Source organism: Vidua macroura, chromosome 3 (assembly GCF_024509145.1).
Source record: "Vidua macroura isolate BioBank_ID:100142 chromosome 3, ASM2450914v1, whole genome shotgun sequence".
Classification (NCBI taxonomy): domain Eukaryota; kingdom Metazoa; phylum Chordata; class Aves; order Passeriformes; family Viduidae; genus Vidua; species Vidua macroura.
This window is the reverse complement of record NC_071573.1, coordinates 26,913,175-26,937,989: the sequence shown is the minus strand read 5'-3', so window position 1 is coordinate 26,937,989 and position 24,815 is coordinate 26,913,175. Positions and strand designations below refer to the sequence as shown.

At 38.0% G+C, this 24,815-nt stretch overlaps 1 protein-coding gene across 3 annotated transcripts in view; it reads left to right on the top strand.

Moving 5' to 3' along the window:
- Positions 1-24,815, top strand: part of HHAT (hedgehog acyltransferase) — a 138,989-nt gene that overhangs the window by 16,592 nt on the left and 97,582 nt on the right. For all 3 annotated transcript variants that reach the window (XM_053974439.1, XM_053974438.1, XM_053974437.1), the window contains 2 exons: positions 786-936; positions 17,184-17,219. In XM_053974439.1, coding sequence (XP_053830414.1) covers positions 786-936; positions 17,184-17,219 — 187 coding nt within the window. The remainder of the gene's footprint in view (positions 1-785; positions 937-17,183; positions 17,220-24,815) is intronic.

Sequence of the window (24,815 nt, the reverse complement as noted above, 5' to 3'; positions counted from 1 at the left end):
AAGGATGGGACTTCATAAGTTAAAGCTATAACTGAGCAATTAACTCCAATATGCAAATGGACCAGAACTTATAAAAGTGAGAGATCTTGTGACTGGTCATCTATTTTGTGATCATTTTGGGTTCATCTTGGGTGTAGCCTTGGCTGGGCTCTTGTACTGCCCAAGGTGTATCCATTGAGGCCTTTTAATAAATCCCTACTTTATTCTTTAACTCTGACTAGCCTCTGTTCCAGGTCAGCCTTCACAAGGCATCAGTAGGGGTATTTTTTGGGGGGAGTCAATCTGATGGGGCATGGAATGTTTGTGGGGATGTCAGGGTAACATGCAGCTATAACCATTGTTTACGGCTGTTCTGGAGCAACAAATGTAGAGTGGTTGGTTGGGGTTTTTTGCAAAGATAAATTTACTGTTCCTGTGGTAAATGTTCATTGCTTATATTGGTATAATCTGATTTTTAGCTCAACATAAGTCAGTTGTTTTTTTTTCATAGCAGTCAACACGCACAGTCCAGAGATTTTTGAGAGTGGACCTACAGATGCAGATTTGTGCCTTCATACTGGAATGATGGTACCCTTTTGTATATGTGCCTAATGTCATAAATGCATGGGCTTGTGTGCTGTGTCTCTTGTGAAGAGACAAATGTTGTGTATCCCATCACACAATGATGCTTGCCTTAGTTCTTGGAATAATATTGTTGTTTGAAGGTAATCAGTATTAACAGGTTTTTAAAATATTTCAGGACTTGTTTAAGGTATGTTTTCTTGTTTTGTTATTTTTTATTTTAGGTGGCCTGGCTTTAGCTCAAGTACTTTTTTTTTATGTGAAATATCTGATTCTGTATGGTGTTCCTGGCCTCCTCCTTCAAATGGATGGACTCAAACCTCCAGCTCTGCCTTGCTGTGTGAGCCTGATGCACAGTTTCACTAAAATGTGGAGGTTAGTCATTGTTAATTTTCAGGCAGTTTATTACTGATACATGGCAGTCAGTAAGAGCACGCATGTGTGTTCATTTTTACATACCTGTTTGCTTTCCTGTCCTTGTGCTTTTACTCTCACCCCCATTATTCATCTTTAGTGCTTTTTAAATGGACTTCAACTTGATGGTTACTTTTTTTCACACTGTGGAGGGATAATGGCAAGTAGCCATGTCAGCATTTTCATCCTTTTAATTACTAAAGTTAGACTTAGCCTACCTAGTTAATATAGCAATTATTTTTTCCAGTTATCTATTATTTTTTTCTTTTTTCAGTCTAGGTCTAGACCCCACATTTCAGCTTGAAATCCTTCCAGAGACTGAAAATAAATGCTTGATTAATCACATAAGGAAAGCTGTAGCTATAATATTTTAACACGTAGAGTCATATGGTAGAGGAACATGTTAAAAGTACTATGAAAATTATACTTGTTTATATAGTAGGATGAATTTCTGGATCTGCTTTGCTTTTACAGGAGTTTCAGCACAATATTTCTTCAAAAATCTATAAATTTTGTATCTTATATTTGCTTTAAATTAGTGTTCACTGAAATATTTTCACTGAAAACTGTCTCCCAGGTGGATTCTGCTTAATGTTCACCTTCTGTGTAAGAGTAGATTCACTTGACTTCTCTCCTCCCTTGTTTTCCTCCACACTAGCCAATATTCCTTCAGGCTGTGGTGTTCTGTGCCCCAAACTTCTAAAAACACTCCCCTAATGATTTAGACTTGTCAGTCTTTTAGTGCAGAGGCTTCTCTCCTGTTGTGTTGGTGCAGAGCCTGTCAGAACGGTGCTTACTCCATCTTGTCTCTGACTGCTTTGCAATATGAATAAAGCTTTTAATTTTAGTCATAAAAACAGTGGGCCTGCTGTTATCTGAGTTTTATTGGATGAGATTTTAATTTTGTTTTCAGCTTGAAGCTAGTTGTAACAAGAAGGCTTTATAGTTTATAATAGTTGGCAAGTGTAGATCTGAAGTATTCAAAGAAATGCAGCAGGAAGAGTGCAGAAAACAGATGAATTATTAAAAATTATTTGAGCTACTAAAAACTGCTTTGGTTTAAATGCTCTTTCAGAGTTTGCACTGAACTTATGACCTAAAGAGTTAATATAGAAGTCTGTAATTTTTACCAAGCACTCTCATGAGAACAGCATCTCTTGGCCTGCTGGCCCTTGTAGGCAGAGTTGCAAACAGCAGCAGTTTTTCCCCTTTGTCAGTTCTTATTCCTGGGAATCTGTGTATTGCACTGGAGGTGCCAAGTGAAAGTGAATTTCAGCACAAACCCTGATGACACTGCTGTGCCAGGTAGTTGTAACAGGCCATGAAAAGGTGCTCTGCACCTGCAAATCTGTGTGGTGTATCACAGTAAAAAAAATTGGCATTCCTTAAAATATCCATAACTCTTGTACAAAAATAGAAACTAATATCTAAGTAGAAAGCTTTTCTTTATAGAAGGAAAAAGTGTCAGGTGCTGATATTTATCTTTTGCCCAATTATTTAATTTCTATCAAGAATTCATTGCCAGAAGTAATAAAATTATTTCACAGATTGAATGTTTGCTTTGCATGTTGAAAAAGGTCAGTTAACATATACCTGACTTGATTTCTTACTCTCAAAGTTCTTTAGTAGTAGATTTTTCTGTAGCTGCTGTGTTACAGGACATTCTCAATTATCTAAGGAGCATTGTGAATGCCCTGAATTATGATGTCCTTATGCCTTTACAGTTCAACTCTTCAAACTCTTCTACCCAGAGGCTTTGCAGTGGTGCATCAGTTTCTTGTATAGGAATGTTGTGTTAGAAGTAGGAATAGCCTTTGTTTCTGAACTGTATGAGTGAACAGGACAAAGTACTCAAATTATGGGTTTAGCATAAAACAATGAAAAAAGGGGAAAGTAAATGGCTCATGTTGTAAAGCCTTATTAACCATGACACTGTTTCCCTAAAGTTCGAAATGCATTTTGATAGTTTGTGAATACAAGACTTTAATAGGAATGATCCTGACAACTTTATCAGTGTGTCAAATTTAAATATTAAGAATGCCGTGTCTAGTTTTAAGCTGGTAGAGTGAGATTTGTACCAGACTGTTTTCATTAAATAGTAGTCTGGTAAAGCTTATTAAAGACTTCTTAGGGCCAGGTTGGGAAATGGCGTGGATTGGAATAATCCAGATGACTTGGAGTTACAACACTCTTACCTTCTGTCTGGCATCAGGGACACTGCTCAGGAAAAAGTGCTTGTGTATGCTTGGCTTACTCTTCCCCTTCTTGCTGGTATCCACTTAAGAATGCTGTCAGAAACATGTTGGCTGAACTTTCCAAGGCCCAGTATTCCAATTTTTATCTCAAAGCTTTTAGCAGTGCACATTTTGAATGAGAGAAGGTAGCCTGGAGAGAAAGACAACATGAATGTCACAATGTAAGGAATGCAAATATGCTACTAAGGAGCCTTACATCACCACCTGGTGTCCTTCGAGCATAACAACAAAGCTTTTGATCCGATCTATCCAGACCTGTGTCACTTCTAGTCACTACATGCTGACATAATTCACTCTGATACAGCATGTGGAAGAGCTTTCAGTCAGGAAGGTAAGAAAGATACCACAGTGTGTCTAAAGCTGTCTAAAGTTTCTCTAGAGCTGAAAAGCAAAGCAGGTGTTGAAAAACCAAATCAAGTAGTCTGCCTCTCTATGGTACTAAACAATAAACCATATCGTGTCCATTCAAACCTAAAAATAAAAGACTTTAATTAAAAAAGTTATCAAGCCTATGATAGGTTCTCCCTAATTCACATTTAATCAGGACAATCTCTGGAGTAAAAAAATTATCAGTCTTGTTTGCTGTCTCAAGACAAATACAGGTGTTGAATGTGTTACTCTGGTTTCATTTCACCAGGATATCATTAGCTTGCTAAATATGCAGCTGCATAGCTAACAAATGCATGATAAATACACTACTATTCAAAAGCTTTATTATAGCTGTGAAAAGGAGTCTCTGAGCTTCTGATTTCCAGAGAGGATAGCAGTTCAGTGGCATGCAATCTTAGTTTTTAATGTCTGCTTTACCTTAAGCCGTGATGAATTAAAACTTAGTTGTTTTTGTTACCAAAGTTAAAAGCAAGGTAATGAAGTATGGGAGAGAACCAATATTGTTGGAAACTTGTGCTTTTAAAGAATTAGTCAAGGCTGATGCTTGCCATACAACTTCTCAGGTAGTGGGGATGAATGTGTAGTGCAACTAGAAGTAGTTGTGTTACTGCTGAAACTTGCAAATTGAAACTTCAATATGGAAAAATGTCCTAGTGGAGGAGTAATGGTTTGGAAACTACAGAAAAAAAAGATAGTACATAAGTAAAGCCCATATAAATTTTGACACATTGGTAAGTTATCTTGGCAATGTATTCCATAGAGGAACTTGTCAGTTTGTAAATTAGGACAACAGTTTATGGAAAAATCATGTTCATGGAAAAATAATCATGCTTCCATTTTTGTTTTTATACTGTTATGGGGTATGACTCTACAACAAAAATGTTGGACACATTAGTTAGATATGTTTTGCCATGCTATGGGAACAGCCTGACATAAACTTCACATTTATTTCTGGTCATAGACTGATTTGAAATGTACAGAAGCACAACACCTTGATGATGTTCAGAGGGCTGGAACACCTTGCCTATGCAGATGATTTGAGAGAGTTAGGTTCAGCCTGGAGAAGCAAAGGCTCCAGGGAAACCTCATATCAGCCTTCCAGTACTTAAAGGGGGCTTATAATAAAAGAGGGAGAGAGACATTTTTATGCAGGCAGATAGTGATAGACATGGGGAAATGGTTTTGAAGTGAAAGAGTAGAGGTTTAGATTAGATTCTAAGAAACAATTCTTAGAATGGTGGTGAGGCATTGGAAAATGTTGCCCAGAGAAGTTGTGGATGCCCTCTGTTGTGGATGTCTCTGGAAGTGTTTAAGGCCCAGTTGGATGGAGTCCTGATCAACCTGGTCTAATGAGAGTTGTCTCTACACATGTTGGGGCATTGAAACTAGATTATCTTTAAAGGTCCCTTACAACCCAAACGATTCTGTGATTCCATGGCTACTTCCATGGCTACTTCTGTGTCTTTCCACGTTGAAATCTTGTCATTCTCAAATATCCTGAAATAGTTTGGAGACAAGTGTGTTGGGGATGAACTGTGTTAAAACCTGATGCATGTTTAATATAGTCTCAGCAAGAGTAGAGGCTTTTCAAGAAGGCAGGCAGAAGTAGCATATGAAATGTAGATTTCACTGTAAACAGTATTTTATCTAGAATACAGAAAATGAAGAATGCTGCCAGAGGAAAATAAAAAATGCAGTGATAAAGATCAGATAGTTTTCAACTACTATGCTTTAGGTTCTAGATTCTATTCTGTATTTATCACCCTGATTCTTGACAGACAAGAGTCTGACATTAAGCAACCCCTGATTTTCTTGCATGCTTAAGGGGTGGACTAGAAGGGCTGTATTTGGCATGTACAGACACACACACTTCTATATACACAAGTTAAATCTATGCCAGCGATGTTTTAGTGACATCCAAAAATGGCATCTGGGTTATGATTTGCAAGAAATTATCTGCCGTTTAGATTAGTGGCCTTGTTACTGCTTAAGATTATTTGCCTGACATGAAAAAAATGGTCTTTGTGCAAGGTCTCAGTGAATTGCTTCAAATTATGGATTACAGTCTGCTGTGGTCTTATCACATTCTTGGCTATAATGATGCCATAGAAAATAGATCTACAGATAAAAATGTAAATTTATTTGCATTTGTTTCTTTCTTATCCTGGTACTTTTTGCCTACTTTTACCATTGATCCTGAAATTTTCCTCCTTCTGGAAATAATTCCTTGTATGTCTGTCAAAAAGGACATTGCCAGGGGTTTTTCCCCTTTGTTTTGGACTTTTCTGGGAAAAGATAAATCTGACACTTCTGTGTGAGTGTGAGCACAAGAGATCACTGTGACCACATGCAGTAATTCTAGAATGAAGAATAGCTTGCAAAAACTTACTGTCTTTTATTTCTGGCTTAAACTCCTGATAGTATTGTTCAATTGCCTATTAGTTTATGGTGAGGACTGAAATAGCTATTTAAGAAAGGAAAATGGACTTCCTGACCTGTAGAGGTAAAGTAATTACTTGAGTGCATTTTCATCTGTGCGCCTTATAGTCTCAACCAGTTTGACACGTACTTTCTGGTCTTCGGGCTTCTGATTTTTAGTAGTGGAATAAATAATCTTGGGAATAGAGCTTGTTTAGGACATCAAGACAAGAAAGATGCTGAAAGGCTTTGTAAAATACCATTAAAGAAATTTAAATAAGATCAGAAGCTGTGTTTCTGTCAGTGCTTGACTTGGAAAGCTTGCCTGCGGCAGTTACCTGCTACGACCTCGAGCAGTCAAAAAGCGCTGGCTAGTGCTGCCTTTGAGAGGCCGTAGCCGCCACGTGAGCGGGCACCCCAGGGTTGTGGAGTGTCCCGGCGTGGGTAACACAGCTTCAGTAGCTTCACGCTGAGAGGAAGTGAAGGGATGAGAGAAGGACACTTTGCTTGCGAGCTTGAGAAGTTTTATTCTCCCATGCGTGGTCGGGGCAAATCGCCCTCAGCGCAATGCAAGGCAAAATGGCCCCGGGACAAAGGAAAGCATTAGATTAAGTAGGGGGTGGGCGGACAGGGGTGGAAACCTGCCTTGTCCTATGGGGACACACGACAGGGGAGTGACACAGAACACAATAACCTATGGGAACATAACAGAGGTGGGTACAGTGTTCTGGGACAAATAGCAATGCTAAGATGGGGTAATTGATGCAGAACTTTCATGAAGAAGCAGGGAGTGGTTACAAGACTGACACCTCAACAAGGAGTGACAACCCCTGACTGACAGAACCATGTAAGGAGAAAACTGAGAAGTGAGAAGATTGACAGATGTGAGTGACAGGAGCTCCTGTGGTAAACAACTTAGAGCAAACCACTGTGAGGGAAAAATAGGGGTACAAGGAACCAACCTAACTAACATTAATAAAATCCCTGACTAAACCAACCCAACCTACAACACTTGCCTCCTTAAATTCCCAAATAGCCAATGTTTGGCAAAGTTAACACAAACATAATTGTCTGTAATAATAGCAACTGTAGCTGTGCTGCAGATCTGTGTAGTCAGGATGACATCCCTGCCTCTGGGCTCAGAGTAATGTGCCTTTGTGTGTTCAGGGGCTTGTACTCTAACAAATGGTGAAAGGTTCACTCTTTCTCTTTGGGTCTTGTAGTGCTCTTTTGTTGTGGTGTTTCTGGATAGGCTGGTGGATGGTCTGAAAAGGGAGATAGCAGATTTTTTTCCCTAAATTTCTCCTTCCTATGAGTTCAGTTCTCTGATTGCATGTTAGTAATAACAGCAAATTGCTGTTGTGCAACCTCTCATTTGGAGGTAATTGCAGGGCAGAAAGGAAGGATGATAGGTTAAACTTCTTTATATGGCAGGTATCCTCAGGAGTATTTAAGTTACCAAGCCTTGAACAATTTGCATGAGGGAAGGAGAGGCAGGCAGTGAAAAGAAACTCCACATCTCCATGGCAGATGGAAGGAGGGATTCAGTGTGGATCACCCAAAGCCTGGTAGAAATTTGAATGGCACATCCAGATCTGTGGCTCACACTTGCTGCCCACCCTGCTGTGGAAGGGGTTGCAGCAGCTGCTTTCCAAAGCTGTAGGAAGACCTCCTCTGAGGTTCTGTGCCTGGGGAAGAGGGTCTGTCTGGGGATTAGACCCAGGACTATGACCAGAGAATCTCATTTTCAGTGCTATGAGCAGCCTACCAGAGCAGTCAGCTTCAAGAGGATCAGGTATTTTCCAGGTGGTTTGTTTTTTATTTGTCCTACGGTTCTAGACAGCTACGTTTTTGAAAGCACTCTACTCCATGTTTGTGATGGGAAGTACTGAGCAACTGGAACTGAGAGACAAGAAAAGGAAGGACATGCTTATGCATATTTCCCTTTCCTCTAGAGTTTAGGATTGTCTCTTATGGTATATTTTTACCCTTTGATATTTTCAAAGGAGGAAGATGTCCAGTATGTTGTAAACAATGTATCGGGTAGAATAAACGTCTTTTAATTACCTAGCTTCTCACTGGTTTTAGACTTAAAAATATTAATGCTGCAACATTTCTATTCCAAAGTCAAAAGGCATCTTTTCCCTACTGTGTTTTGGAGGTGATATCTTAAATATGAAAAAGATTCTTTAAAAGGGTATTTGGACTAAATACAGTTATGCCCACAATGTTGAAACAGCTTAGTGCTCATGAGTAAAAGAGAATTTTATTGAAAGTTAAGATTATTGCCAAAGCGTGCAGAAGCCTGCACACTTTAACGGACTTTAATACTGTTAAAGGATAGAAGTCATAGGATTAGGTTTTTTCTCGTATCTGTACAAGTGCACTGGATCGGATCCCATATTAGTAGTAAAAATAATATGCATAAGACCAGTTGTGTCATGGAAAGCTTGTATGCCTAGAGAGTAGGTGGTGTGCTTTAAAACACTTAAAGAATATTAAGTTTTCATACTTGAGAAGATTAACATGGTATTTGAGGATGCTGAGTGTGAATCTTGGAAAGGAAAATGCTCTTCTTCCTTCTGTTGATACATAAAGTTGAATGTAAGGCAGGTCTCCCGTATGTCCTTGCCCTCTACATCTCCCGTGGTATTCCTAAGCAGAATGATTTGGTCTTAAATGCACAGTCACAGTGTGCACGGACAGCTGGAGTCAAGGAAAGATCTCCTTAGGCTGTGGAGTTACAAATAACCTCTAAATACTGTACCTGCTTGCCAATATCTGAATACTTCAACTTCTTGCCAGAAACTTGGCTATTTAATTGCAGAATTAATGCATATCTTTAATTGCGGAATAACTTGTTTTAAAGTTTAAAAATAAATGTCCCTGATTTACTGTATTTTTTGTTAACTATGGTGATGCTTACAGCTGAGTATTGATCTGTGATGTTTCCAGCTAAGATGTCACCTGAATATATGAAAGTTCTGGACTGGTTAGCCATTCTCTCTCTCACTGATGAAGACAAAAGATTTAACTGCTTTTGATGTCAGCTAAATTAGTGCATGCTGCAGTTACCTACTGTACAGTTCAATTTGCTGGTTATATCAACACTTTGGAAGGCTCCTTAAATCTCTTCAACAGAGAAAAAAAAATCTGTTACTCTGGAGTGTAAAAAGAAGTGTGGTAATAAGGCACCCTAATCCTTCTTGGATCTAAATTACGTAATTATTGGGAATGTATTTGTCTAATGACTGCATTGTCACTGTAATTTGTAATTGCTGGGTTTTTTAACAATCAAGCTAAACCCATCTACAGCTCTTCACCTGTGAAGCCCATTGCTCACTGTATTTGATATGAGTTCTGTGTAGATACAAACTATTATTGCTGCTCACATTTGGCAAGCAACACTGTGTCTGCTCACAACTACTGTAGAAAATGAGTAATGGCTGTTAATAAACTTGTTTGCTCTGTTTGCAGTAAGGATAGAGATCTCACAGTAATTGGACAATCATGCTGCAGTGCAGGAGTCTTACATGACAAAGATTGAGGGAGAACTTTCCCTATGGGTGTTTGCCACTAATGGGCATTAGGTTTCATCCACTCTCCATGAGCTACTATAGGCTTTTGAAGAACTGGGGAAGGTATAAAATTAAAGTAATATTTCTTCTGAAGTGTTCTAGGAGAGATTAACAGAATACAAATGAGACTTCACTTTTTAAAAAAGCGTTTGCTGAGCTGTATCACCAAGATCCAGTGATGGGATATGTGAGAAACAGAACCAATTTGTTATTTTAAAGCCTCCCAAGTAGGCAGATTTGTCTGCAATTTACATACACACTGGCAATGGGTGATGCCTACTGAACGTTCTGCTTCTCTTTCTGTCCAGGAGATTACAGGGGTGAGAAGTGAGTTCAGTTTGTAGGCTGGAGGCCACTAGCTTTGTGAAGTGTTTTTCTGTGGTCCTCAAAAGAGCTTTCTCCTTGTGGGTGTCTTACTGTAAGTTAATTTTACTTTGCAGGTCTCCAGCCTGAGTTTCCAGCTAGTAACTGAAACTGCAGATGAAGCTTTGAGACTTACTAATAGTTTCTACTTGGAGATGAAAATGCATCTAACAAAATGCACACTAAAGTCGGACAGTATCCTGCATTATATAGACAGTCCAAAGTCAGTCCAGGTATATTTCTGCTTCCCTTGAAATCAGCGAGAGTTTTGTGCTGATTTTGATGGTGTCAGGATTTCACTGTGGATTTCCACTGTTCTCCTGGGTACAGGAAGCCCTAGCTTCTCCCTGTGATGCTATGCAGTAAATACTTCCCAAATAAAATGTTTAGGGCTTTTCCTTTAAGTGATCAGACATTTACATAGGACTGTTTCTGTAAAGTAACGTGAATCTTGGTGCATTTGTCATATTGGTGCTACAGAGTACTTACAGCACTGAGCAGGGACCTCTGTATGGAGGCATCCAGCACAGGCACAACACAGTGGCAGCTTTGTTTATTCTAATAATGGGGGAAACCAAAAGGCAAGTTGATATACTGCTGAATCTTTCCAGGAAGAAACACAACAGAGGTTCAAACTGTTTTATCTAAGCATGAAGTGTTAAAATTCCAGTGTCCTTAAGCAAGTGTCAGAGAATGATAAAGATATCTTCATGTATACACAAATTCTGCTTATTATTGCTGTAACAAGAAATTGTTTGTCAAAGATACAATATGAAAGCATTTGACAGTCTTCATATTTTCTCTTTCAAATAGCATAGATTTTTATTTTTACTCTTAGGTGCATTTTTACATTGAAATAAAAGCAAACTGCTACTAGAATACTGCATTGCAGATGGTTAAAGTCAAAGCTTGCAAACAAAAGGGTCCATTGAAGCTTGAGATCTAGGCTTAGCAAGTTCTTAAGATCTTGATGTTTACAAGAACATTAAATTCACTTAAACAGGAATCTTATCATTGGATTGAGCTATGATTTGGTTTTTCCTATGTTGCATGGTTAGAGTGGAGATGCATAGGAAATTGTAGGATTTGAAGAATGGTAGGAAAGTCAAAAGAGCTCCATGTATGCATTTGTTCCCAATTTCACTACCATATCAGTGGGCAGACTAAAACCTGTATGTGGGTAGAATTCACCAAGTGTCTTGCACAAATTGAAAGGCTGATCTCAAAAATGACAGCTGTGAAAACATCCTTGTATGTGGCAAAAGAATCCCCAGAAAAATGTTAAAATGTGACTTTAAAGGCTCAGTGTTCAAAAGTCTATTCTATAAGTTAGGTAACAGATAAATCCAAACAGATTGTTATATTGGGCTGGGTTGTATTTTTCATCAGGCATCTCTGTCTACATTTTAAAAACTAATACTGCTACACAATATTCACAGTTTAAGTGAATATTTTCAGTTTGCTTGTTGTGTTTATCTCTCTTGCAAAATCTTCTGTGACAATTTAATTGTTGTTTTTCTATTTGAAGTTGTGCATCAGCTTTCTAAATAGTGTATTGAAGTATGAAGGCAGATATGTTATTTAGAAGAAGAATTGTGCTGCTTGTCACTGAAGAAACAAGCTTTACCTGAAACCTATACCTTCATAACAAACTTGCAGAAAACTGAATGAATGCAAGCCGTGGCCAGGCAAAAGTGTCTTTTAAAAGTATAGATGGCTTTCCCAGATGTTTATTTAATAATGAAGATGATGGTGAATCAATTGGTAGCAGTCACTGCTTGAAAAATACTTATTCTGTTTGGTAGGCTGTATGCCCTCCAGGGAGCAGAGTTTTATAGCTCATTGAGACATTAAATAATACTACTTGCAAAACCTGCATATAGACTTTAGTATCTGCTTTCCTGGTAGTAATCTAACTCTTCAGACAAGACTCTAAAATTGTTCCAGATTCACATTGCACGCTTGTAATTATTTGAAATTTGGAAGCACTCACCTTTAAGGCACTGCCTGCTGGGAAGGTTCCACAGGCAGCATTGGAAAAAAACATGAGCAGATCTAGGAGAATCCAGAAAAGTAGTTCTGGGAAAAAAGGGGAAATATTTTTACAGAGTCTTTTGGGCATCCCTGCTGTAAGGGGCTACTCAAAAAAGAGGGGCAATGAAGTAACTTGAGTGCTGTCAGTGAAGGCAGCTGTCATTCAGACTCCTCAGTCTCCAGTGCAAAATACTCTGGTGTGGGAGAGACTCTTGGTCAGCAGCTCACTGGCTAAATGCCACATTTATTTGCAAAGACAGCTAATAGAAGTGCTGGTCTTGCAAACAATTCTGCAGTTCAATAGGACAGGCTACTCTGAGGGTATGGAAATGAGTTTGACCTCCTAGTGTCAAGTTCAGCCACATTTTAAAGGAAGGGCCATTTTAAAGAACCATTGTTGAAACATTGCAGCACCTACAATGCTTTTTAAAAGAGATGTTGAATACCCAGAGTACCGAAACTATAGTAAATAACCCAGTTGTTGGATTTCATCACTGCCACAGATGGCAACCCGGCTGATTCAAAGAGATTTAAGTGTAATTATATTGCTTGCTCCAGTCCTGCTTATAGAAATTACACCATTCCTTTCTGCATTCAGAATTGTTTATGTTCAGTGGCAACATGACTGTTTTTAAGATGTCTGGGATATTTTTGTCTACAATGCAATGCAGTCTCTGGGTACACAGTGTCACGTTTGCCTGTCTCTATCTACGTTACTAATTTTTTTTTGCCCTAAATGGCAAACTGTTTCCATAGATTTACTCCCCTGAAGGTGGGGCCCAAAGTAAGAACCAGGCCACTATCTGATTTTCAGTGCTGATGTACTGACTGCTTGCAGTGAGCATCTTTCTGAAGTCCATGGTTAGTCAAATACTTCCCACATAATGCTGCACACTGCGCTGTACTTGTGCAGACCAGCAGTCCTGGGGTGGAACTGACAGGAAATAAAGCTATACTGGTTTCTCTTCAGCACATGGCTTCAAATATGGATGCACAAAATTAGAGTTGGGCAATTGACATTATTGCAATTGGTTTCATAAAATACAGCTCTAGTAGGTGGCTTAACTTTAAGTTGATTCTTGTAATCTTATCATGTGCTTAGTTTTTACATTTTTTATATCATTGTAAATCCTTGGGAATGAGATCTCACAATCAGACCTTGTGAGATCAGGGTCCTTTAGTCATCATACAGGAATTGTGAATTGTAGTCCCTAACACAGCTAATGAGTAGCAGTTTTCATCTAGGCAAGTCCTTAAATATGATAGGCATACTTGATTGAATATAAAAGCTGTGTACTAGAGGCTCGCACAATTCCTCTTTTGAGAAGCCAGCATTTAGACTTCTGTTAAAGAAAGGCACAGCTTTGTGGAAAGTTGGATTATAAACAATCCACTGGATGCTATGTGCTTAAAATTTTTAAGTTTTTCCTCCATCGTCTTTGTTCTGAATGAAAATTTGAAGACAGGTTATTGCATAATGCATTTAGCTTTCAGAGCAGAAACTGCACATCTGAAATAATTTTGAAACCTCTGCCTGCAATTATACATCTTTCTCCTGCAGGTACATTTTCAAAGATTGTATTTTGGAAAAGGTCTTTTTTGGTTTAGTGTATGTATATTATTGGTCACCAATCTGTAGTTGATGTACTGAGAAAAGACAACTTTGATTATGAGGGATTATATGCGTAATGTTTCATTGAATTGTATCAAGCTAGAGCTTTCATGCTTAAGAAAAGCATGAAAATTGTGTAAGAACTGTGATCCAAAACTGCCCTACAGAGGAGCAGAATTAGGGATGCTTTTATAAAGAAAATAACTATCAAATTATCTGTACTGTCTATACTGATTATAAAACTATCCCTTTTATTGTTCCTTTGGCTAGTTAAGATTTTGCTTTGTTCTAAGACCATTGCTATTTTGATAAACTAGATTTTACTTATTTCTCCAAAATTTGAAATATTAAATAACTATTGACATTTGAGCAGTATAGAGAATTTAACTGGTAAATAATTTTTTACTAACATTGCTGAGGATATCCTTTCTCCTGTTAGTTTAGATTTTAATGAAAACATTTATTTTGAAAAAATACGCTCATTATAGGATTTCTGAAACTTAGATAACCGAGGCATTTCTGAAACTTATGTAATTGAGGCACCCTAAATTGCAAGAACTACCAGCTAAATCCTGTATTTTGCAGGGAACTTCAGGATTTAACAAGTTGTGTGAAGTTGGTTATAAACTTTGTTCTAATATCAAGTAAATATGGGGATCTTTTATAGGCAGTAGATAATCCTGTCAGTGTACATATGGCAAGTCTATTGGTGTGCTGATTGTGGGGCACACTGCCATGCCTGATGAGTGGAGTCCTCTGTTGAAGGGATCACTATGAAATTTTAATGCAAATACATTGTGATTATTTGTTCTCTTTTTTCATTTAATGAAATTGCTTATTTCCAACCCCAAGTTGCAGCCTTAACACTGCTGTAAAAACCCTCTTTTACATCTTTTTAACATTTCCATCTAAGAATGGAGGGATTAATTGCATCTGCTAGATCTGTTTCCATTGCTGCTTCACTATATTTTCACTTTACTTGTGGACTTAACTGCAGTATGTATTTAAATATGAACAAGAAGAGTAGTAAAAATGTCTGCAGTAGTATTTTGTCAAAACCAGTTTCCCATAATTTTTTCTTTCAGTGTTTTTGCCTTGCACAATGTTTCTATTCATTATCCCAGGTGTCTGTAGACAACATCCATAGCCTTAAGTAATGGAACCATTTCTCCCATTTACAATTTGAACTTGTTCAGCCTTGATATTCTTGCTTTTGGAACTAATCAATGATATTGTCTCAAAGTGTCTTTAAGATCTAACTGCACGCTCAGACAATGCTGTATAATGTCAAAAGTCTGTTGGCCATAGTGTAGTTATATTTTAAAGGACTGCTTAGACTGTTTAGAATTCAGGATCTTGGGTAGACTGTTGAAATGTATCAGTACAAAATCAAACTGAGGAATAATAGGCCCTGTCTCTGTATGCTGAATTATATCTAGTGAGGCCTGATAAATTCTCCTTCTTGTTATTTATTCTAATAAGTTGGTTCTATGCATGTTTATTTTTAATACTTATTAAAAATATTTCCACAAACTATCCAATAGCTAAAGCCCCCATGAAGTAAACTTACAAAACTTTTCTAATAGCAAGTGTTTTAGATATATGTTTTATAGAAATATATATGCTTTTTAAATGATGTTTTGGAAAGGGTGAAAAATGAGGGAAAAGGTGGCATGTCATGGCATCTACAGCAAACTGTCTTGTTTCCCTGCCTGTCTGAACCCACTCTGCCTCAGCTTTTTCTACCCCAATCTCCTTCAGCTCTGATATCTCAAGTTAGCAGGGCCATTCACTTTTCCTGCTTTTGGTAAGCCAAGTCCTTTGGTTTTTCGTTCATTGTCAAAAATAGTGATATTTTTATGTTCCACATAAAAATGTGTGTGTGTCCCATCAGAGACTGTAGCAGGTTTAGTGAGTGCCATGGAGGGCAGCTGGGAGAACTTAAAAAGATCAGCCTGCCTGAAGATGTGCAAGATGGCTGTTCAGCATACAGCTCTCTCCAGAAACTGTGCAAGTTTCTCTTCTCCCCTTCCCAGCACAAACGTTCTGAGGGCTTGGTCCTAGGAAAAAAAAAGATTGTCAGAGCTAAAAATACAGAATGTGTCCAGCTCCAATACAGAAAACTGTCTGTATAACACTGAATATTTTAGTGAAGACAGGGAGCCAAAATACAGTACATATCCAGGCAAGAGGAATGCAGAAAAATATCTGGATGCATTTCATGCAGTTTCATTGGACAGTAATATAATAATAATATAAAAAGTGGAATGATTTCAGGAAAGGGTTGTGAAAAATACAGATTTAATGATGACCAGGTACATGTTTCTGGAAGGATGTTTTTCTGTTGCAAGGCAGCTTTTCTGTGAGAAACTCATTGCTCTCCTATCTACCCTGCTGAACAAGTGGCGTTTCCTTCCCTGTTAACTTGTAGAATTTCTGCAGCTTGTTATCTATCTGCTGTTATCAGGGTGCCATTAACTATCTGATGATTTCTCTTGCTCTTTCAGTTAGAAAGCAGCACACAGCAAGCACAATTAATCTGTGTTGTACTCAAAATGACCAATTAGATTTTTTGGAACAGAATGCTCAAGAGCTTTCTGTTATGTATATGCCAAAATGTTGTCTATGTATGTGAAATATAAGCCCATACCAGAGCAAGTCCAGTACTGGGAATAAGACACTTGCATTTTCCATTTGTGCCATTATGCACACAGCTAATCTGGGATTATATGGATAGTCCCATAAGGTTAGCACATACTTCAGATATTAGGTAAATATCTCAATTCAGCAGATGCCTTCCTGTAGTATCAAGGATTTGCTAGCACATTGTTCATGAGCTTGGTTCTCCTTAGTTATCTTAGGAATGGAGGAACCAGAAAAGGGGAAGAAATTCTGACAGCGAATGTCAATGTATGTTGTTTGGGCTGAAGATTTCAGACATGGTTGTTGTAATTTATTGTGATGTAACTTGTACTTACTGTCAGAAGTCCTCAAAGTTAATTTCCTTACTGATGTGAGTGGAACACACTTGCAAGGTCTGCTTCTTGGAAATTCTATACTTGAAGGAGACATAAGGGGTGTTTTTGACAATTCTTTATCGTGGGGAGAATTCATGGCAGTCCCTTGCATTTTACTGCGGTATGAAGCAGAAAAGGAGAAAGAGATTCCACAGCAGTTTTACACACAAGATCTACTTGCATATAATAGAAAATGTACTGGTGGCCAGGATGCTTACATTATTTCCAGTAACAGTATATACATATTTTATGCTTTATGTGTGTTATAATACTCTGAATGTTAATACTTCATTGAATAAATACTCCAACAAGAGATTTGTGAGCTTTATAGCATGCACCTAAATCTTTTCATATGACGATCATCTTGAATTTCATGTCATCACAGAAAGGAAATTGTGTGTTACACTTTTACTCTTTGCTTCATCAATTCTAGTAACTTTGTATTTGGTATTATTGTTTTGAAACACAGTGTTTGTACAATACTCAACAGAGTAGTATTTTTTAATAATTAAAATTTGGTGGATCTTTTTTTTTCTTACAGAAGTTTTGACGTTGGGCTGCATCGCTTTCTGGTCAGGTAAGCTAATACTTTGAATTGTACTCCCATATTCTGGGGTTTAACCTCAGCAGGCAGCCAGGCCCCATGCACATTAACTCCCTGCAGTGGGATGGAGGAGAATTGGAAGGGTAAAACTGAGAAGAGTTGTGGGATGGCATAACAGTTTAATAGGGAAGTTAAGAGCCGAGCCACACACAAGCAAAGCAAAACAAGGAATTCATTCACTCCATCATGTGTAGTGGTGACTTGGGATGACAAATGTCACGACTTGGAACATTCCCTTGCTGCTTCCTTCTTTTCCCACCTTGGTACACCAAGTGCGACACCATATGGTATGGGATATCCCTTGGGGTCACCTGTCCTGTGTCCCCTCCCTCTCATCCTTTTGTGCACCCCCCAGTCCACTCCTCTGTGATGTGAGGAGCAAAACAGGCCTTGACTGTGTGTAAGTGCTGTTCTGCAGTAACAAAAGCATCCCTGTGTTTTCAGCAGCACTGTTTTCAGCACAAATCTAAAACACAGCCCCTCACTAGCTGCCGTGAAGGAAACAGACCCTATCCCAGCAAAAATGTTAAAAAGCATTTCTGTTGTTATAAATAGAAATCACCATGTGAATTCTGTATTACTTTATACTTTTTATGCTAAGTTCTTCTTTTGTCTTCTGTTGATTTTCTAGTTTGAAAAACTTTAACTATTTGTCCTGGCTATCTACCCAGTGTCACTCTCTAATGAACTTCTTGAGGAAAACATGACTTAGGAAATTTCAGTGGCTGTGAAAATCTTAATTTTTCTTGCACTGAAGACAGGCTTTTAAAAGCTCTTTTCACTGGTAACTCTACCCTTCATACCTTGTAAAAAGGGCTTGAATTTTATAGAAAATTTGGAGTGTGGGGGGAAGTCCTATATTCTCAACAGAAAAACCAATTTATTCAATGCATGCAATGGACTGTTCTGAAGATGAATCAGGAAAGTGGAATCATTGTTTGAGTGCTTTGGTTGATATTTAGAGGGATGAAGCAATTAAAGAAGGGCACTTCAGCAAGAAAAGGGAGGTTAATGCATTTGAATTCTACACTGAAAAACTGTTTTTGCTGTTTAGAGTTTTTTGTGTGGGCAAAATCAAAGATGTTCACCAAGAATGTGTTTGCCTTCATTTTTAATAAAGTAACCTATTACCATCTACTGATCTTTGCAAAGAAGTGTAGCGTGTACCGTGAAGGATGAATTTTTCTGTGGTCTTTGGGCACTTAGAGAATGAATTCTATCAGTTATTTCATCCACTGAAATGTCTGTCAGTGAAGAACTCTACCTTGGAAGAATGAATCCAGTATGTATGAGCCAGAGTATGCTGTTTGGGTCCCACCATAAGGATCAGGTGGTGTCAGCCTTTCCTTGAGTTGGCTTTGCTTCTGGACTCTTTATTTTAGGCTGTTGTGTCATATTTCCTGGATAAAGACTGTCTTAAGCCTACACACATGAGTCCTTGTGGCTTTAATGCAGTGGATTTTGGCACCAGATATGAGATCATACAAGCCTTGGTCACAATGAAAATGAGGCTTGTTTTAAGGTTGCACAGGCCAACCCACTTCTCATAACCTTTGAGCTTTGTGTATTTCTTTCTGTGTAACATTACAATGTTTAACAGATAGCTCCCTTCATAAAGGCATTGTGTCAATATTACTGAAAGTACTGTTTTAGAGTTCTTAGACTACTGAATATATAAGTTCAGGTATCAGTTCTACAAAATTAGTTACATCTATATTTTGACGAGCAGATTTTGTTTGTAAATAATCATATAAGAAATTGTAATCATCATATTGAGACATGATTTTAAAGATGCTACTTTATAAAAGAAATGGAGTGTCCAAGAAGGTTTTCTGGGAATGCATACAGTTACTTAACCAAGAGTAGAATCATGGTAAGCATTGATGTACTAAGTTTGAGACCCTGGTAATGCTTCTGCCATAAAATATTTTTATTTGCTTCATACAAGGAGTGTAATAAGATACTATTGTCTCATACAGCATTGCTTTACATCTCAAGGAGATGCAGTATTTAAGTTGTATGTTTGTGTGATCCTGGACTGCAAATAGTCATGGAATTGGCATGAGTTGAATGTCATCTTTAACTCACGTATGATTTTTTTCAAAGCCAACTGTGTCCTGTGCAGTACCTCTTCTAACCTTAGCTTAGGCATTTTCAGACTGTTACCTCCTCTGTTAATTACTCTGTTAACTACATCATCTGCCTTCTCTGTAACTGTGCTGCTAAGGAGGAAGTCATTTTCTCTTCTGAAGTACTTGAATGAGTTTTGCTTGGTGCTTCCTTAACTAAAAAAAAAAAATCCTTTTAGTGGATGACTTTGGAGTAGGAAACAGACTTGGTGTTATTCTCTTCTGTTGGTCTGCCTTGTGAATTTTTGAAAGTTACTGCCTTTTTTTGCCTAGACAGTCTCTGCTCCCGAGAACTTGCAGTTCATCTCCTGTGTTCATAAAGTATCTGTCATATATGTTATACTGTTCTCTTCACAGTTTTCATTTCTGTGTGAAATAAAACAGTAGGAAAGAAAAAACCTCAACCCAAACAACCCTGAGTTGCAGGAACCATTGAAAGTCTATGAGGTGGGATTTGAAATGAAAAAGAAATTATATTGTTTTAAGTATAATGGTTCGACTCTGCCATGGAACAGGGAACCCAGTATGACACTTGCAAATACAAAGTGTGGGGCCAACCAAACTAAAAATAGTCTCTGCTAAAAGGACAATTTGCCTAATTAAATGCTGATTGAAGGAACTAAGACTGTATGTACTGTTAACCTGGTATACACAGTCAGTGGCTTCCCCAAGTGAAGCATGACACAAAGTAATAAGGAGAATTACAACTACACAGGGTTTTTTCTGCATTCTTAGTAAAAAAATATTAGAAATAATTTCTGTCCACCCATCTATGTCTTGAACTATGCTTCTGATACTATTTTAAGATAGCTTGGAAAAGTTTAAAAATCTCATATTTACAAATGTACTATGGATAGGTACATATTATACTGTAATGGCTAATAATGTGTTATGACTTGGACTGAACTGGATTCTGGGACTAGATTTTTAATTACTGCTTGCAAGCTGAAATCAAGTGGTATCAAGGAACTTATATTTGTGAAAGTAAAGTGCAATTGCGTATGTGGAGATCTGGCTTTTGAACATTTGTTAGCTATACCATTATATTTGAAGCAAGAATCCTGGAAACTCACTGGGGAATGATTAGTACTTTTGTGATAAAAACTGAGGTTTGGTAGTAGTAATGGAAAATATACTACTATACTTGGAAGGTTATTTTCTCAATGTTTTCACATAATGATATGAAAGAACTTATTTGTTACTACTTTAGGATTACCAAAATCATTCATCATGTATTTAAATCACATGAGTACAGCACAAATGTAGTAATATTTTTCCAATGTGACTGCAAGAAAAACAACCCTTTTTCTCCTAAATCAGAGCATTCTCTGAATGGAGCAATAGATGTATTTTTCAGAGTTAAAAATATATAGAAATAGCCTTTAGCATAGCAGTTTAGAGGAGAAAGAGTAAGAGAGGCTGCCTGTTGCTCTTTGCTCACTAAAGCTATTTTATCTAGGCATTTCATTCAGTGCTGAGAACAGGGCATTGGATGAAATAAAATTAACTTGTGGGAATATTTACAGTCCTGATGCCAAACAGTACTTCCTTTAGGACAGCACTGATGAAGACAGTGGGGAAGAATGACAGTTCCTGCAGGCATGATTCTTTTGAAAAATCTCTATGCTTTTAGCTCTGCTGTGCCTTTGAAAAAGTGTGAATCATACTCATTTCAGTACAGATATGGCTTTGAAGAGAGCTGCAGGACCACGCACCCCCAGTGTCTCCAAAAGGCATCCATCTGTTAGCAGTGCTCTCAGCTCACCCCATGGTTTGCAATTACTTTAGCTTGTTTAGAGTTCCAGGTTATTTAGGTTAGCTTAGTCCTGGGTGCAAAGGTACTCTGAATACATAACTTGGAAATCACCCACTTTTTTAGTTTTCTCAAGTAAAGCATGGCATAGTTTGCCTCTAGGATCAAAATCTACTGTGTGGTGACCTCTACTGATTTTTTAGTTAGGAAAAGGACATCTCTGTGTAAGGGCGGAATGATCTCATGGTGAAAGAGGGGATTATGGTTCTAACTAAGCTATGATAATGAAAGAAGAAATGGAAAAATCTGTTCATCATCTGGCTCAATTTCTGTATTAGTTTGCTGTGGAATCCCATGGGATCCCACATCTTCAAGCCATCCCAAGCCAAAGAAATCTATGCCCCTGCTTAAAAAGAAACCCAAGCAGACCTTTTTATCACTGTATTGAAAAAAAACCCCACAAAAACAACTGACCAAAGAAACCCCAACACACCCAAAAATTTCACAATAACAAAACTTCTGAGCTTCCCCTTTCTCTTTAATGCACACAGGTCTTGAAAGGTCAACATACCCTGCAGCAGTTCTCTAACTCCATTTCTAGGTAAGCTCAGTGGTGATTCTTGGCTCCAACACAGATTGCTGGAGCCAGATTCTGGCTCCACAGCTGGACACAGATTCTGTGTGAGGTTCAGTGTAACACATGGCACTCTCTTGGGAACCAAATATCACTGCTAATGCTGTTCCATTTCTGCTGTTCTTTTGAATGTAGCACTCCATAAAATACCACTGATGAGCTAATATGTTGTAGCTGGGCCAGACAGCACAGTATTAATGAGATTCCACTTTTCTCCAGCAGCATTGATAAAGGTATGTGTATAGACTCCTCTGCCTTTGAAAGTGCTATCCCAAGGATGCATTCTTTTTTCTTTGTTTTGTCAAGACATTTGACTTTTTGGTTGACTCTGTGTCCTGGATACCTAGTGAGCCTAAAGCATACACAGCAGTCATAGAACCATACAAAAGTTTTTGTTCTAAGGGACCATTAAGGATTGCCTAGCCCATCCTACCCTGTAATGAGCAGGTACAACTTCAATTAGGTCAGGTTGTTCAGGGCCTTGTCCAACTTGACCTCAAATATTTCCAGCATGAGGTACCTGATGCCTCTCTGGGCAATTTGTTCCAGTGTTTCATTGTAATAAAAAATTTCTTCCTTCCATCTGTTTGAATCTACCCTCTTTTAGCTTGAAGCCATTATCCTGTGCCCAGTTGCAGCAGAGTTAATTCAACAAACTGTCCCCATCTTTCTTATAAGCCCCCTTTAAATCTTGAAAGGTTGCAGTAAGGTCTCTCTAGAGCCTTCTCTAACATGAACAGTCCCAACTCTCACAACAGTGTGTGCCCAAGCTGTCTTCTGAAGCAAACCACAATGTTTTCCCAAGTACAAAAATCTGTGTATGGTTCTGGGGGTCCTTCACATCAACAGGCCACTTGTTTCTCATAGGTGGTGTGGATACAAATACACCAACTTTGTCTTCCTGTGCTGTCACCTTGTAGTTCCTTAGTTGTTTTTACCGTTGGAACTTCTCTTTTCAGGCTGACATTTTAGTCAGCCTTTTGCCATAAAATATGGCCACAGTGCTGCACTCACCTTCCTTCAGACACCTTGAGGAAAACGTGGTGCCCTGTAGAACAATTTCTGCACTGCATGGATTTGGCTGGTCTATTCTAAATAAGGTTAATCCTAACCAGTATTGCCAAAGCTTTGTACTGCTTTCCCTGAAAGTCCTGGGTGACTGGTTGGAGCAGATCTATTTGACTTTTATGCGTAACTGTGTCAATGGGAGACCTACTGAACAAAAAAATACTCTTTTCTTTAGTATAACCTGTGGTATGTCCATGACAATTTTATGTGTCTGTCTCATTTTTCTCAATTGGATCAGTGCTTGTACAATAGTATTGAGTGAACAGAAATGTGTCTGGATGAAGGAAAACAATTTATATCTATCTGTAATGATCAAAGTAATGTAGACAGTAAAAACTGCTAATGATGCAAGTGATGCACTGTGTCATTCCACTTAAATCTACTGATAGGCTTCCTGGGGGAGGATCCAGTGATGCTGGTAATTTGTTTGTCATGTGCAGGTAGTACCACTGGGTGTAGAATATGTGTACTTGAATTCTGCTGTACTTGAAATACTGCTATACTTGAATTCTCTTTTGGGTCATTCTGCCCTAACTTTTAAGCAAAGCAAGGAGACTTGCAGGGTATAAGAATCTAGTAAGTATTCACTAGTCTTGAATTCCTGGGGTCTCTGTACTCCTCTGGAACAGTGCAGATAAAGCCAGTGGTGATAGCAGAAGCAGGTTTTTCAGTCAAGAGTGTCCAGCTGTGATACAAGGTTCTGGAGCAGACTAACATAGAAATGGGCTGTTTCCAGGTTGTGTTACAAAAACATCCCTTTGGAAAAGAAATCCCACTGAAATAATGCCTCCTTAGCCAAGGAGCTAAGAGGAACAAAAGGTGATTCTTCCCATATTTGGGAACATTGTGATGGAGATATGATGTGATGTGCTGGAGACAGCTTTTGTAAGGACTTGATTGAAATTTTGTGAATGTTAGCATATATTAAACCTAAATATGTAGTCTTGTTGGTAATAAACACAATTGTAATAATCAGTAGATGTGATTGAATTGGCTTTGTGTCATTTTAAGGTTAAAGCATTTATTTCATTGCTGTGAAGTGGTATTAGTTTAGAGAATTCTTTCTTACTTTCAATATGGGGCTTTAGGGTTTCTGCAAAAATAATTTTAAAGTTTTAAAACAAAAGAGAGTAGCAGCTACTCAATCCATAGAGATCTCTGCACAGAGAAGTTGAAAAATACAGCTTTTTATAAAAGACTGCAGTTACATCCAGCTGTATTGCAGACTCCTGTGAGCTCTGCTTTCAGATGCACTGGAAGTTTTGCAATGTTTGCTGTTGTTTGTAATTTTTGAATGGGTCAGCATTGGTCTAAATGTGTTCCTGTTGAAAGCAGTGATAACAGCAAAGTGGTATTAATAAAAAGAAAACAAAAAACCTCAGTAAAAACCCACAAGCTGGATAGTGCTTGGAATCTTCTAAAATATTCCAGTTTTTAGATCAACATGACCGCTGCTAAAAGTCTATAATTAAACTCCTGTGGATTGCATTGGGAGGCTCTGTGACTGTTCTCCTGTGTGTGTATTGAGCACAAGCATGAACTGTACAAGTGACCATGATGTGTAAAATCAGTTGAGGTGTCTTAGAGTGGGACAGTGTCCAAAATACCTTGTTTGTTTTAAAACAAACAAGGCCAAACTTAAAAACTTGATGAAACAGTAATAAAGACTAAGTGCTAAATTGCTTCAGAGGAATTGCAGTCTCTCAAACACCTTCTCAGAATGAAACCTTTTATTTTTTTAAAACAGCAAACAATCTGTTGTTATATAATGAATTAGCGTTGAGCATGTTGCAAAAATAAGGCTGGGGTTTGTATAAACAAAACTGAATCTTTATGTAAATGTTATGTAAATGTGACATTTAACTTAAACTGTTGGAGTGAGGAAGTTGGGATTAACAATGTACAGATCTCATCATGTTTATCTGTTGCAACTGTGAATTAAAACAGTTTGTTATTTTTGTTGCAGGGTGTTTGAGTTACTATCT